This window comes from Fistularia commersonii, chromosome 29 (assembly GCF_037954325.1).
Source record: "Fistularia commersonii isolate RoL2024-O1a breed Wild chromosome 29, RoL_Fcom_v1.0, whole genome shotgun sequence".
Lineage (NCBI taxonomy): Eukaryota > Metazoa > Chordata > Actinopteri > Syngnathiformes > Fistulariidae > Fistularia > Fistularia commersonii.
The window spans coordinates 1,239,141-1,252,910 of NC_141312.1; the positions used below are offsets into that span (position 1 = coordinate 1,239,141).

At 47.8% G+C, this 13,770-nt stretch overlaps 1 protein-coding gene across 2 annotated transcripts in view; it reads right to left on the reverse strand.

The window, feature by feature from the left end:
- The window catches only part of klhl13 (kelch-like family member 13), a 40,962-nt gene that overhangs the window by 9,115 nt on the left and 18,077 nt on the right, over positions 1-13,770 (reverse strand). For both annotated transcript variants that reach the window (XM_086177417.1, XM_086177416.1), the window contains 4 exons: positions 9,759-9,900; positions 7,363-7,495; positions 4,665-4,861; positions 2,152-2,947 (listed from right to left, as the gene is read on the reverse strand). In XM_086177417.1, the coding sequence (XP_086033543.1) occupies positions 2,152-2,947; positions 4,665-4,861; positions 7,363-7,495; positions 9,759-9,900 (1,268 nt within the window). The remainder of the gene's footprint in view (positions 1-2,151; positions 2,948-4,664; positions 4,862-7,362; positions 7,496-9,758; positions 9,901-13,770) is intronic.

Sequence of the window (13,770 nt, forward strand, 5' to 3'; positions counted from 1 at the left end):
GCCTGACGTTGCCTTTCTGTGTGGAGTTTGCATGTTCTCCCTGTATCTGCGTAGGTTTCCTCCGGGTTCTCCGGTTCCCCCGACCACTAAACACATGTACAATGGGTCAGGATGAATGGGAGTGTGTTTGTGAGCGCAACTGTGGGACAACGGATGCAAATTAGCCCGTGGCTACAATCCGGAGTGGTGTGTTTACATGCATTAACATGCACTGTCCCAACCAAATAAATAAATACATAAGCAATAAGTAAAAACGCGGAAGCCGCATTGCTGCCGTCTGCTGTAAGTTGTGAGTCACATGGTGTTGCGAACGCGGACTAAAACGGTGCAGCTCTAGCATTTTTATTTTCGAAATATAGTTCAAGATTTTTATGTATATTTTTCAAATCCTACATTTATTCCACATGTTGGATGGGACCCCCCGGTGGGCCGTACGTTTGACCCCCCTGCAGCAAGGGGTCAAGGTGGCAGCTCTTTGACTTACAGTTTTGGAGCACATTGGTGAACGCTATAACCTTCGCCGGTTCACGGCGCTGCCGCGCGAGACGCTAACCTGGCCGCCCCGAGCCGGGAATCGAACCGCCGTTTGGAGGGCGGGCCGCTCGACCAGTGTTCTTAGATGTTTTATTCCTCGTTGGAGGCCGGGGTGATGAAAAATAAATCAGGAAAATCACGGCCCGACGGCCCCCCTCCTCCCGGTATCCCCGCTGACTTGACCGTCGTGCTTCGGGAGCAGGTCATCCAGTGCTAAATCAATCCGAGAGGACCTTCTACAAAAAGGGGGGGGGGGGAGAAAAAAAAAAATCCTGACCTCCCCCGATGCACGGCTGGCATTTACGTTAAATAGGATTACGCTGCAAATGTGAAAATCAATTACAGGATGAGCGTTCTTAAATTAATGTCAAAGGGCCATGTGAAAGTTACTTAATGTCTTCTGCTACCGCGGCTGCCGGAATGTTTATTCCCCTTTAAAATAAAACCAATAATTCTTTCAAACGCGTTACGAAATCCGTTCCCGCCGTGTTATTTTCGGAGCCGGAGTCAAGAGGGAGGTGGGAAGCCTGTGTGTAACTGCAATGAGTGTAGCAGTTAAGAGGTTATGCTTGTGTGTTTTGACTAGCAGTGAAAGGGCAGTGGAACGTAACGCGGAAAAAGGCTGTTTGTAGACAGGCAGCGAATTGGGGCTACGCTCTTTGGTCTAATTATAACCCTGAAGGAAGCGCTGGAGGCACGGCGGCAGATCTCTGTCCGCTGCGGAACAGGATATAAGTACTGGGTGGCAACCTCTATGTGGTTCGGGGTTACGGGAGCCGAGATTCCGGAGTGGCTGTTCGGCGCCGACGAAGAGGAACTGGAAATGCATCGGTCTTCCCGTCGCGCGGATAGATGCAAAGTTTAAATCGACACCATCAGGATTTATTTGGGATGCGCGACTCTAATCCTTTTGTTATCGTAGATAGTTTTGGTGGCGGATCATCTGCGGCGTCTGAATTAATCTTCTCCGCGGTTCAGCCTCGGGAGCGGCACATCAGCTTTATCTGATGGCGTCGTAAAAGTACTACAACCCTATCTGGAAACCTCAATATTGATATTTGAAAATGCAAAGTGTCGATTGATCTCCACGGGAGGCTGGAAGGGATGCTCAAAGACAGACATTTTGCATCATCCAAAGCGGTTCGGCTTCTTGAATCCACGCGGTTCTGACTGTCCGGAACTTTGTGCATTCTTTGCTTTTCTCAGTCGATGAACTGCAATTTTCCCAGTAGCGAAAAGAAACGACATCGAAATAAAGAAGGAAATACAAGAAATCAAGATAAAATGTGCATTCAAATGCGGAGGGTGGCGTGGGGGAACCGTTAGCCGGTCTTTTGACACTGACAGCTACACTAACCACACACACACACACACACACACACACACACACACACACACACACACACACAGGTGTGGTCTGTCTGTGCAGGTGCTGATTGTAAAGTGCATACCGTCGAACCTTTGCTCGCTTTCACTGACATCGCAAACGATGTTCAGACGCCAACCTGATTACCGGCATCGGTATGCGGTTCCTCCTCTCCACCTGCGACGCTTTAATATTCAAGCATACAAGTTCGGAGGCTCGGCCGCGGCGGAACGGAGGGCACGCGAACTCACCGAGCTCCCCGGCTGCGTTCCTTCCACCCACGGCGTAGAGGTGTCCCTTGAGTGCGCTGAGGTGGAAGAAGGTTCGCTTCTCATTAAGGCAGGCCACCTGGATCCACTTGTTGTAGCGAGGGTCGTACCGGAACACCGTATCCACTGCCGTCTTGCCTTTGGTGTCGTAGTTGCTTTGGCCTCCCACCACGTAGAGGAAGTTGCCGATGACCGCGATGCCGTGTTGGTATCGGGGCGCGTCCATCGGCGCCAGCGCCTTCCACTCGTGGGCCTTCTCGTCGAACAGACGCAGCTCCTTGCTCACGACCAGCTGCTGCCGCAGGACGCCGCCGAGGGTGACCAGGTGGGCGCTGTCCGAGCGGATGGCCGTCCGTTCCGACTGCATGACCGGCTGCATGAAGGGCATCATTTGGTAGTTGCTAGCCTCCAGGAGAAGGTTGACGCAGGTGTTGTCCGTGCGCATAAAGTCCACCGTCTGTACGTGATTGATGAGCTCCTGCGGGTTCATGAGAGGAAAGCGGATGTTCTTCATGAGCTTCGGCGCGTAGTCCATACGGCCGTCTTCGTATCGTAGCCAGCGGCACGCCGCCTTGAACAGGTCCAACTCGGTGCAGTGTTTCAAGCTGTTGCTGGACAGCACGAAAGCCAGCCTTTCGAACGGCAGCTTGACGAACTCTCCCGTGCCCAGGAGCGAGGGGAAGTTCTTCAGGATGAAGTTGTTGACGTATTTGTCCACCTCGGTGAGGTTGTAGGTGTTGGCGATGCGCCCCACCTCCACGCAGTTGTCAAGCGACACCTGCAAGGAGGAGCAGATTGCATTCTTGACCAGACCGGTGACGTCAAGCTTTTTCCAAGTCAACTGAACAGCGTGCGTTTTCTACGGTGTTCGTATTATATTTAATTCAGTGTTTTAAAAATGCACACCAGGTCCCGAAAAGGGCCGCAGATACAATTACTTTTCTAATTGAGTCTTTAGCAGTGCAGTGACGAGAGAAAGGAACAAGTACTGATTACATAAATTCGGTATATACACTAACCATATATACATATATATACATATATATATATATACACACACACACAGGGGACCCTCGCTATTTTGTGGTTGGGTTCGCGCCCCCGCTACTTCACAGATTTTTTTTTATCATTTGGTTCTCGCGATTTTTTGTTCTTTAGTGTTTTTTGCAGGATTTGAAAACTTTTCAGGATGAAATAGCCATATTCCGACCGAAGAAGAAAAGAACGGTAAAAAATACAATAAAACTCAAATGATGAGCTCCCCGAACTAAAACAAAACTAAAATACAGGACCTCAACAAAGATACCGTACATCGCCAACTCTCGCTCCCACCATCGTACCCACGATCTCAAACGGACTCTCATTGGCTAAGTAGGTCCGCACTCGGCATGCTATTGGCTGATTGAGCCTGCGGTTCGGTTCCTCATGTCGATTGGTTCTTCAAGAGAAGCGGCTGATCTCCTTGTAGGTTGTGCCCTGCATTCGACATCCTGGTTCTCTTCACCGCCGTTCGCACAAGCGTGAATACAGTCATTTACTCTTTTACTGTATTCCTCTTCCTTCGGCCGAAGGGAATATTCAAATGATTGTACTTTTTAAGACCTTAAAACTCTTGATAGCCTGAACCTTAACCTTGACACTTTATATTTGATTGTATTTCTTATCCTCCCTCCTTCCTACTATTATCTATTATTGTTATGTTTTGCTTGAAACTCTGGCACAACAATTTCCTTCGGGATAAATAAAGTTCTTATCTTATCCTATCTTATCTTATCTTAAATTTTGTCTTGTATTTCAATGTTTGCTGTACGTTACAATGATCCAAAAGTGTTTAGTGTCCCGTGGAAGTGTGTGGGAAGCCAGTTGATGGTGGGTTGATAACAAGGGTTGAGTGAGGGTTAATTTATCTGTGAATACCATCAAAATGATCACGTCTCTACTTTGTGGAAATTAATTTTTTCCAGGGGGTCTTTTAACATAACTCCTGCAAAAATTGAGGGTCCACCGTATCTAAATACATATACACATACACACACACACACACATATATATATTAAATGTTTAACGCTCTGGGATCTGTAATTCTCTTTTGCTGCAAGGTACCGGGAGTATTTCCACAAATCAGAATATAAAATTAGTTTTAAAGGGCCACTGGATCCTGAAAAAGCTTCTTTTTTTTTTGAAGTTCTGAGAATCAAATCGAAGCCAATTTCATTAAAAAAAAACTAAAAACTAAAAAGCAATCTTGTCACTATACATCAGTCATCGCGTCCCACTTCGAGTGCAGCCGGCTCTTTCCTTCGTCACACTTCGACTCGGTTCTCTCGACGTTCCTCCTCTCAGTCGCAAACGAGTAACAATTCGGTTTTATTATTACGATCCTTAGTATCGCCATCTTCGGCTAAAAAAATGACACGGAGATGATTGCGCGAGCTTCGGCTACTCCGGCCGTCTGCGGCCTGACGGAAAGGCGTGCCGTCGACCCGCCTCCTTACCCCGGATATGAGGAAAACCTTGCAGAAGTCCAACACGGGGAGGATCTGTAAAAAGCTGGCCGCCTCCAGTGTGTCTTGCAGATTCTCCATGTTGAGCGACAACTTGGCCGTGTAGATGAAGTCGATTATCTTCTTCAGGCCTATTCGGTTAACTCCATGAAGCTTGATGCACATTAAGTCCTGTTCTTTCATTCCACCTGCATCGGGGGAGAGCGGAGGGGATAAGAGAGAGCAGATGCTCGCTACGCGTGCAACAACTAATACATAATCTTATTTGACTGACGGGCCAGCGAGCAGCCCCATCTATTTATTTTTTAACTCCGGGATAAAATTTACATAAGAAAATTTAATGCTGATCCCCGTGCATCCAGATTCAATAAATACAGAATAAACCCATGAATAAAAAAAAAAAAAAACTAGTGAAATATTTTAAGCCTCTGTTTCTTTCCGGAGAAATGATCGGAGACGTATTTGCTGAGCGTCTCTGCTCACGCAGACGCCCCGTCTCCGGGTGCTTTATTTTCTTTCTAAAATACGACACGTGTGCTTCGGCCTTCATGGCGACGATGCATTTCAAATCGCGGATCCTTTCGCTTCTGCCGCCTGAGAAGACCCCGTCACGTACGCCGCGCACGGCCATCCCGGTCGGGCTGATATAAAAGCTCGGGACAGAATGGGTCCCGGGGGCCGGGCAACAGATCCAAAATAACTGTGATACGGTATTGTGAATTATTTTCAACATCAAAGCTGGTGACACAGATGGACTTTCAAGTGGCCTCGAGGAGGTTCTGGCAAACTGTCAGGCTCAGGAAAGGGAAGCGGGGCTTGGCTCAGGTTTTTTTTCGTTTTTTTTTTTTTTTTTTTTTTTTGCAGCAGCAGCAGCAGGGGAGGAAGCCTGTTGACCTCAATTGGGGGACGTCACCGGGAGATGGAAGGAACACTTCAAGAAACTCCTAAATGTGAGTGACATGCCCTCCGCCTCCTCGGCGGAGGGGGAAACTCTGACAAGGTTTTGCCTGTAACCCCGGTGGATGTTAGCGAGGTAGAAAAAGAAACTCCTCGGCGCGAAGGCGCCGGGCGCGGATGCTTAAGAAGCGTCGCACGTGGAGCGTCGAGGGGGCTTCGGCTTGGTGTTTATGAATTTACATGTTCGTCGTTAAACATTTGGGAATATACGGGCTTTCCTTTCTGCACGTCAGCTCAATTTGAGAGGTTTTGGGATCGTCGCCATGCGTGGATACCATCCCCGTGTGCACGTGAATGCATGAAGGGTGCTAGTATCTCTATAAATCATATGCTAATGGCTCCATGAGTTCCACTGCACGGAATATAAATCTGGAGACAATTTTACAACTCGTAATTAGCATTTCTAACAGCAAAAGGTTTGTTACATTAAATGGGAGTTTGATATTATCGCCTAATGGACGGGTCTTCTTTAGCGGTAATTTGGATTCTATCAAATGCATATATCAAGATACATAAAGGTGAATTCAATATATATTTTCTAAACTGTGTTTTAATTCCCACACACAGCCGCCGTCCTGTAAATCGCATTACTTTTTGTAAAGCAGCAAGGGAATTCAGGACAATTTTGTTTTTTTGTTTTTTTTTCCCAACCTAGCTTGCTAAGAACATATCTCACCAGTAGAAATGAGATTGCCAAATCTTTACTGCCAGACCAGTAGACACATTTTCCTATCCAATTTCACACAAACGAGTGGGACCACACTGGACGCAGGAGGAGGAAACATTCAAATCGATGATCAATGAAGCTTCATTTTAGGACTTTAATAGATGTGCCAGGTTTAAGTGAGACGGAAAAGCCGATGAACCCCTTTTATCCTTGACTAATACGCTATAGAGCTGCAGACTCTTCGACCATATGGAAGCAGAAGAAGACGAGCTCAAACACACGTCCCCCAAACGCCTCTGAATTAGCAAGGACATGCGTTAATGAACTTAAATTGTCTTTTTTTTTTTTTTTCCATTTCCATTTTGAAATTAACACCGCACCAGAACTACTGCGTCCACGTGAAAAACACAAAATGTCGATTCCTGCCGGGTCACATCTACCGGACGGATTTGAAAGGGAGAAAGAAAGAAAATCTAAAGAAACGTAAAAGAATAAAAGCGTCTGTGTTTAAATATGGCTTCAGAGCCAACGCCGTGGCTAAAGATTCCCTTTCCCTGTTGTCGGTAATCTCCTACCCATGAAAACAGCTCATACGCTGCATGTATTCTACAACAGTTACGGCTATCCCCCTCCTTTGATACGGCCTAATAATTCACATTTACAGCTTTTATGACTACAAATGACCGTGAACATGAATGCATAACAATTACTCCGACGCTGGGGGAAGGGGAGGAGGTTATAACAGGGAAAATGGTGAATTATACAGACACACACACACACACACAATACTGGGGGAATGTAGGCACAAGGTCATCCTGGGTGAATTCTCTGGGAGCAAAATGACAGCGACATAACTGGGACTGTGTTAAAGCAAGGAATTATTCATGAATAAAAAATGCTTTACTAGAGAATTCAGGGCAGGAGGAAAGAAGATAAAAACCATCCATTTAATGAATCATAGCGCCAAGAAGCACATCCCACACACACACATAGAAAAACATTAAACTGGCACCAATAAAACGGCGGAGCAGATGTTGGAGTCGGCACGAAGCTTTGTTGACCCACCTGTGAACATGGCTTTGAAATAGTCGGAGGAAGAGGCCATCATGGCGCGGTGCACGGGGAACGCTTCGTCGCCGTCGCCGGCCACCAGCGTGACGTCACATAGCAAACCCTCTATCCTCAGCTGGTCGAATCCCTGCCGGGAAATTTGGACATTTGGAGGTTGTATTGTTGAGTTGAGGTTGGACGGAGAAGAGGATCGTGTGATTAGTCTACTCTTTTCATGAGGGTACGGAGGGGGAAGGAAAACCAAACAAATCTGTCGCTGTGTTTTCAGCACGGCGACGGCTCCCAGGCCGGCGTTTGCCAGATGCGAGCCCAAGCTGGCGTGCGACCGCCCGCCCGCCGCGCTTCTTGAGCGGTCTGGCTATTTCTGGACCGCTCGGTTTGTTAATTGTTTGGCGTGCGCCTCGCCCTTCGGCGCGGCCATCGTACGTCCGGGGAAACGGGCGGCGCCACTGAAACCGTCAATATCTTGAATAAATAATCCCCTTCTCCGACGGTGAGCCGGAAGGTTGTCGGAGACCTGGAAGTAGGTATTATTTACATGATGAACCCTCTCTTTGGAGAGCGGCGCGCGTTCGCCGATTAATCGCTTTACGGCGGCGCTCGCCGAGTTCAATTATCCATCACGCTTTACGAGCCGGTCGTGACGGGTAGAAAATTGCTATTAATCTAACGTGTAACTAATGTACCGCAGGCAAATCGAAAACAATTTCCAGTCGTCGGCGGTGACTTTCAGGTGGGCCGCTTCCACGCGGCGTCGACCCGCGAGGAGGAGGAGGTCGTATCGGTGACGACGCGCCGGTAAAAACCTCGGATTTTTATTCCTATTCCCGCGCACGCTCTTGGCCCACGTCTGACTCCGTCTTCGGAATCCCTCTACGGCGCCGTTCACGCTAAACCCCATATCCTTTCATCTCCAAGCACAAAGGCATGGTAATAAGGACTTCTGCGAACAAAGTGGAAGTGAAGGCATGTGTCGTCGAGCAGTTGGACTCCGCTGAGCGCCGCCAGATGCTTTGAAATGTTCGACGTTATGATACCGACGTGTCCGTCTCGCACTCGCGTTTCTTAATTTAATCCTCCCTTGTTTCCGCCGGGTCGACGCGGACGTCGGAGAACGCCGTTGAGTTTCATCTTAATCGAGTTGATCGGAATTCTGCTTTCGGTTCTTCTTGCCCGGGTCTCCGTTTGAAAGGGCGAAGCGGAGCGCGAGGTGACGAAGGCAGATTCGGGATTTGACGTCTCGCCCGGCAACCGGACCGAGTTTGGCTTCTCCCTCCGGACCGTTCACTCTGGTCTCCGTGGGCTTCGCTGAACTTGAGTACCGTCTCCGCCCGTATGAGTAAGTCGCTATTGCTGGCCCGTTGCAGCTGAGGAATGGGAATGCCCAAGACTTCTGAGGCATTTCTTTGAACTAAAGATGGTGGTCATTACCATTACCAGCGGATTGAATGGCCTGCCGAGTATATTTAGCTTCAAAGGATCAACAAAAAAGCGGCGTTACAAGCTTTCACCGAGAATAAAGTCGCTGGTTTTCCGACAGGATTTGGTCGGAGCATTCGGGCGGGTCACATCTTCGCTTTCCTGACATGTTCCCTCGCAGGTTGTTCTACCATGTTCTCCAGAAGAGTCCTCTAATCCCGCTTGGCCCTCGGTTTACTCCGGGCACGTCGATAACGGTCTCGGGATATTTCATGATTTAGAGAGCAGATCTAATTAAAGAGGCAAAGTGATCTGGCGACGGCAGACGTCGGACACGCCGGCTAAGGATTTCGGGAGCTACAGCGACATGTATGCGGGTCTAAGCACCGGTCCGATATCAAACAGTTTATTAAGCAGGAAACAACAACCCCGCTGCTTCTCAGATGGCTCTATTATCTCTGACCAACATACAGGAAATCTCATTCTTCTCTATAAACATGTTAATTCCCGATAAAGATTCTGACGGCTTTTCGTCACGTAGCAGAAATTCCACATTGTCTACGCCGAACACGCTCACCCATATTTAGGAAGCGGCTCATTATTTTAACCGTCAAACACAAATAATTGAAAAAAAAAAAAACTTGCATTGTCGCATGAAGCTCCCCCAGGTGATGTCAAGGTAAATTCTCCTTTTTTTTTTTTTACTGTAATTTTGTTGCTCATTTATCAAACCACGATGCTCCAGAAAATACTTCCAAATGAACGGCATCCAACGCAAACGAATAAACCGTATCCAGCGACATGAGTCATCTGGCTCCGGACGTATTTTCGTGATGCATGATTTCCGCCTTCTTAGTTCCCAGAACCCAATTCAGCATTAAAAAGGGGGTTGGGGGGGGGGGGGGGGGGACAAGGGGATACGGTGACATTCGCGAGTTGCCGTCAAATCCTCGGGGGGCCTGAACTCTCACCTGAAGAACCACTGAGCTGTGTGTGTTGCTTGTGAAAAAACGTGTGTTTCCAGTCTTTGATGCTTGAAGGTGAGCACAGATGCCCATATCACCGTAGCCCAGAGCTACTTTCATGTGAGCGTCGTCGTCCTCCACGAGTGATCTATCGGGGAAGGGGGAGAGAGGACAGTTTTACTTGAGGAAAAACATGTGATTCTTTCTAATTTCAGCTTACGGAAAAGGAGGACAGAGAAGTTTTCAAAGTGATATTACTGGAGGACACGACGGCTTGTGGTCGCCCCGCTGGATGGCGAGGACCTGGGACTTTGGAGCAGCTGGCGGAAAGTCAGTTCCAGCTCCGCCCTCGACACAGCACATTTCAACAAAAGACCTAATCTGCTCTTATCTGGCCACCCAGGCCTCGGCATAATAATGTTCCACATTTGTTCGCCGATATCGCGAAAATCTGCGTTCTTAGTGTCCTTCTGCGTGTAAAAGTTTGGAACGCACACCAGATCCATGCACTTGCCGGTATGTTTGAATTCACCCGGACAGGCCGGATCACTTTAAATAACTCTTTATGAGATAGGTGAATGCGGCGTAAACAGTAATTGCCTCCATAGAATGGAGATTTCCTACAACGTTAGGGCTATAGGGACATATCAGTCGGGCGAATTTATCGGCCAGTATCTGCCTTTCACAGACACTGACTTGTATGCTGACTGACATAGAAAGTCTTCTATCTTCTACGGCTTCCATAATTCAGAAGTTGCGGCGCGGACATGATCGTGCTGAGGGTTGACTGACAGATGGCAATGTCAGACCACAATGCGGCCCATTTGTCTTAAGACGCCGATGCAAACCCCGGTCGCGGTTGTTAAAGAACCAAAATCAAGCATCTTCTGAAAATCCAAACTTACTCTGTCACGTTAAGTTAGCGGTGATGAGTTAGCGTCTGGTGCAGCAGGCTCTTGTTCCCCCCGACGCCTCGATATGATCGCGCGTTAACATTAGCTCCGCCGTGACATTTCAATGCACCGCAAATCGCGGATGCCTTTTTTACGTCCAAATATGAGTATTATATCCTGAAATCGGGCATCAGCGCAGCTCAGTCAACACAGATCCTCTCACACGTCACAAGTGGCAACGATGTCAACTGCAGCAGTCAGAGACGGCGGCGGCGGCGGCGGACTGAACTATCTCTTGTCTGCCCGAACAAAGAAAACATTTGGAGGAAGCGGTCAGTAAATAGCGCGGTCTTTGGGGCCATTGTATTCGCGCGGGATTAACATCCGAATTACTGAGCGCTTGCCATGAGGCCGGCGACCGTTCTCCCACGCGCCACCGCGGCATCGGAGCGACGACGCCATGAACGTCGGAAATGTTGCCGGTGCCACATGAGGACAACGTTCCGCCAAACAAAGTCCCAAATTCCGATTAGCCTCTGTTTCATTTGTCTGCGTGAGGTGCAGTGATTGGCTCAGACACACAGAAGCACATTTATTGTAACCATCAGAACGGTTATCTCACGGGCTGCTGTCGAGACGCGTCGCGTAATTTCATTTGGCTCATTTCATTTTTTTTTCTTCTTCGGTGGAGTGGGACCCTGACCTGCACTGTAGGCAGGAACATCTCCCCGTGTCAACCAGAAATTAAGTCTAATGGAACGGACAAAAGGTAAATATACATCTAGCACATGCAGGGTTCCTGGATGGTAAAGCATTTCCATTCTGAAAATCCGTTAAATACACTCCTGCCTCTGGAGAAAACAGGCGAGACGCAAATGACTGCGTGACTCTCTCTTCCCGTGCAAACCAAGGGCCGACCTTGCATTTATTCTTGCTATTCGCTTCGTCCGCCATGTCTGCATTACAGTGTTATGAACGACGCGGCTCCTCGGGGCCAAAAGCACCGCTCCGGCTTACAAGTCATTAAAAGATACATTAGCGGAAACACATCGGTGGCAAACTTTATTCAAAACAATTTATAAAGTGGAGATGAAATGATTTTTTTTTCTTTCTTTTTCATTCAATCTCATGCGTGAGAGCCGCGGCGAGGAGCTCTCCCGCGGCCGCGGTGCTATTTCTGAACATGAAGTGGCGGTCAATGCCTCAACTCTGACAGGACGCTGATGGATGTCACGGCGTTCTCCTATAAAACGCACCGCGACATGACGTCTCGGCTCTCTAATGAAGACCTGGGAGTCAAACAACCCGCGCTGCACCAGAGATTAGATTTTGGGAAAAGGTGTGACCAGAATGCGAAAGAAAGCGCGGCGTCTTCACGAACGCTTTACAGCAGAGGGAAAGACAGAAAAGAAGAATTTAGGGGACAGTACGCTCGCAATTATTTCTTAAAATCCAAGGATGTCTTGGACCTGCCTTATACCCCCCCCCCCCCCCACACACACACACACAAAAAAACCTGTAAAAATTCAACTGAAAGTAGGACATCAACATATGATGTAATGTGGTGTAACACTCTCCACCAATCTACAGAGAATGAGCTTGTAAATATGGCAAATGTGATTCAGAGCCCCCCGAAGGGAATACCGATGTGGGTAAAATTTGCGCTGACAAAACTGACATGGGAAAGTGAGGCTCTGTCGGGTAATTTATGCAACGGCGGATCAACAGAATCAGATGAAGCATTTGTCACCTCCTACTGAAACAACAAAACTGTCTTGAAAGGTTGCACCACAAATATATATATATATGTGTGTGTGTGTGTGTGTGTGTGTGTGTGTGTGTGTGTGTGTGTGGTAAGCTAACGCGCACCGGGCGTTCCAGAAAACGCCAGCCGAGTAGAGATGAAGCGGGGATAATCATCCGCACATTGAACGAATATGAGGGTAGAATTATTGCGGCCACTCTCCATGAAATAGAGATGACGGAGTGTTCTATGAAAAGTGGCGTCAGAGAATATAACGGCGCTGGTTTTCAGATGGAGATCGGCCCGGTTTTGATAAAATATTGTTTAACAAAAATGTGCGGCTCAGCAGAGCAGTGAATTTGTGCCTTCAAACAAGCCTATGAGCAGGCAGAGCTTGTCAGATATAGAAGACTAATGGATTTTGGGTGGACTATTTATATAATGAAGCAATTCCAAGTCCTTGTGTGGATGAGGTCCTGGATGTTTTCATGCTCAGCAGAGTACATTTTCAATTTTTAACTAAATGCCTACTGTGCTTTTTGAGGAGGACATTATTCAACATTGGGGGGGGGGGGGGGGGGGAAGTTTCAAGAGGAGCGTTTCAAGTCATCTTCATTATTGTGGCAGATTTAGGTCGATATATAAAACATATTCACGTCGGCAAACAATCGTCTCTCCGGTGACGGAGAAACAAAAATAGTACAAGAGGAAAAAAAACAAACAAAAAAGAGAATCGGCACAAATTATTTGTTTCTGATGAGAGTATTAGGACGCACACGTGACAGATGATTCCTCAATAAAGCTCGCCGGGAACAAAAGAGTGAATCTCCTGCAGACGTAAATCAGTCGGCCTCTACCTGCATGATCAAACCGAGCAAATACATCTGACTGGAGATTTCGTCGCCACAGAGGCTTCCGGTGCCGTTACGGCTGGATTTCACGTAATAACGTCGCAGACTGGGTGACCACGCGGGGCGTTTTATCAGGTTAAATATATGTAGATATAGACGGCAAAATGGATCCCAAAAATGTGGATTTTAGGGTTCCAGGGGAGGCGGGGAGGTGTTTAGTCGGTCAAGAGTCACCCATCACCTCACTTTCGCAGACAGGAAGGACTAGACGAAACCGTCTTCTTTGCATGGCCTTATTTTTAGCTAGGTTCAAGAATATCTGTCGGGATCTCCCCAAATGAACCCCGCGGACGGCCAAATTAATAAACTTGAACACACCGTGGGGAGACCGTAACGGATTCACTGCGATCAGCATTTCTGCAAAGGCCGATATCTAAAGTGCAATATTAAAAGTATCTCATCGGTTGGTTGAGGCAGTGATATTAGCCGGGCGCTCTATCTTTGTCAGGGAGTCTGATCGACTGTTGACA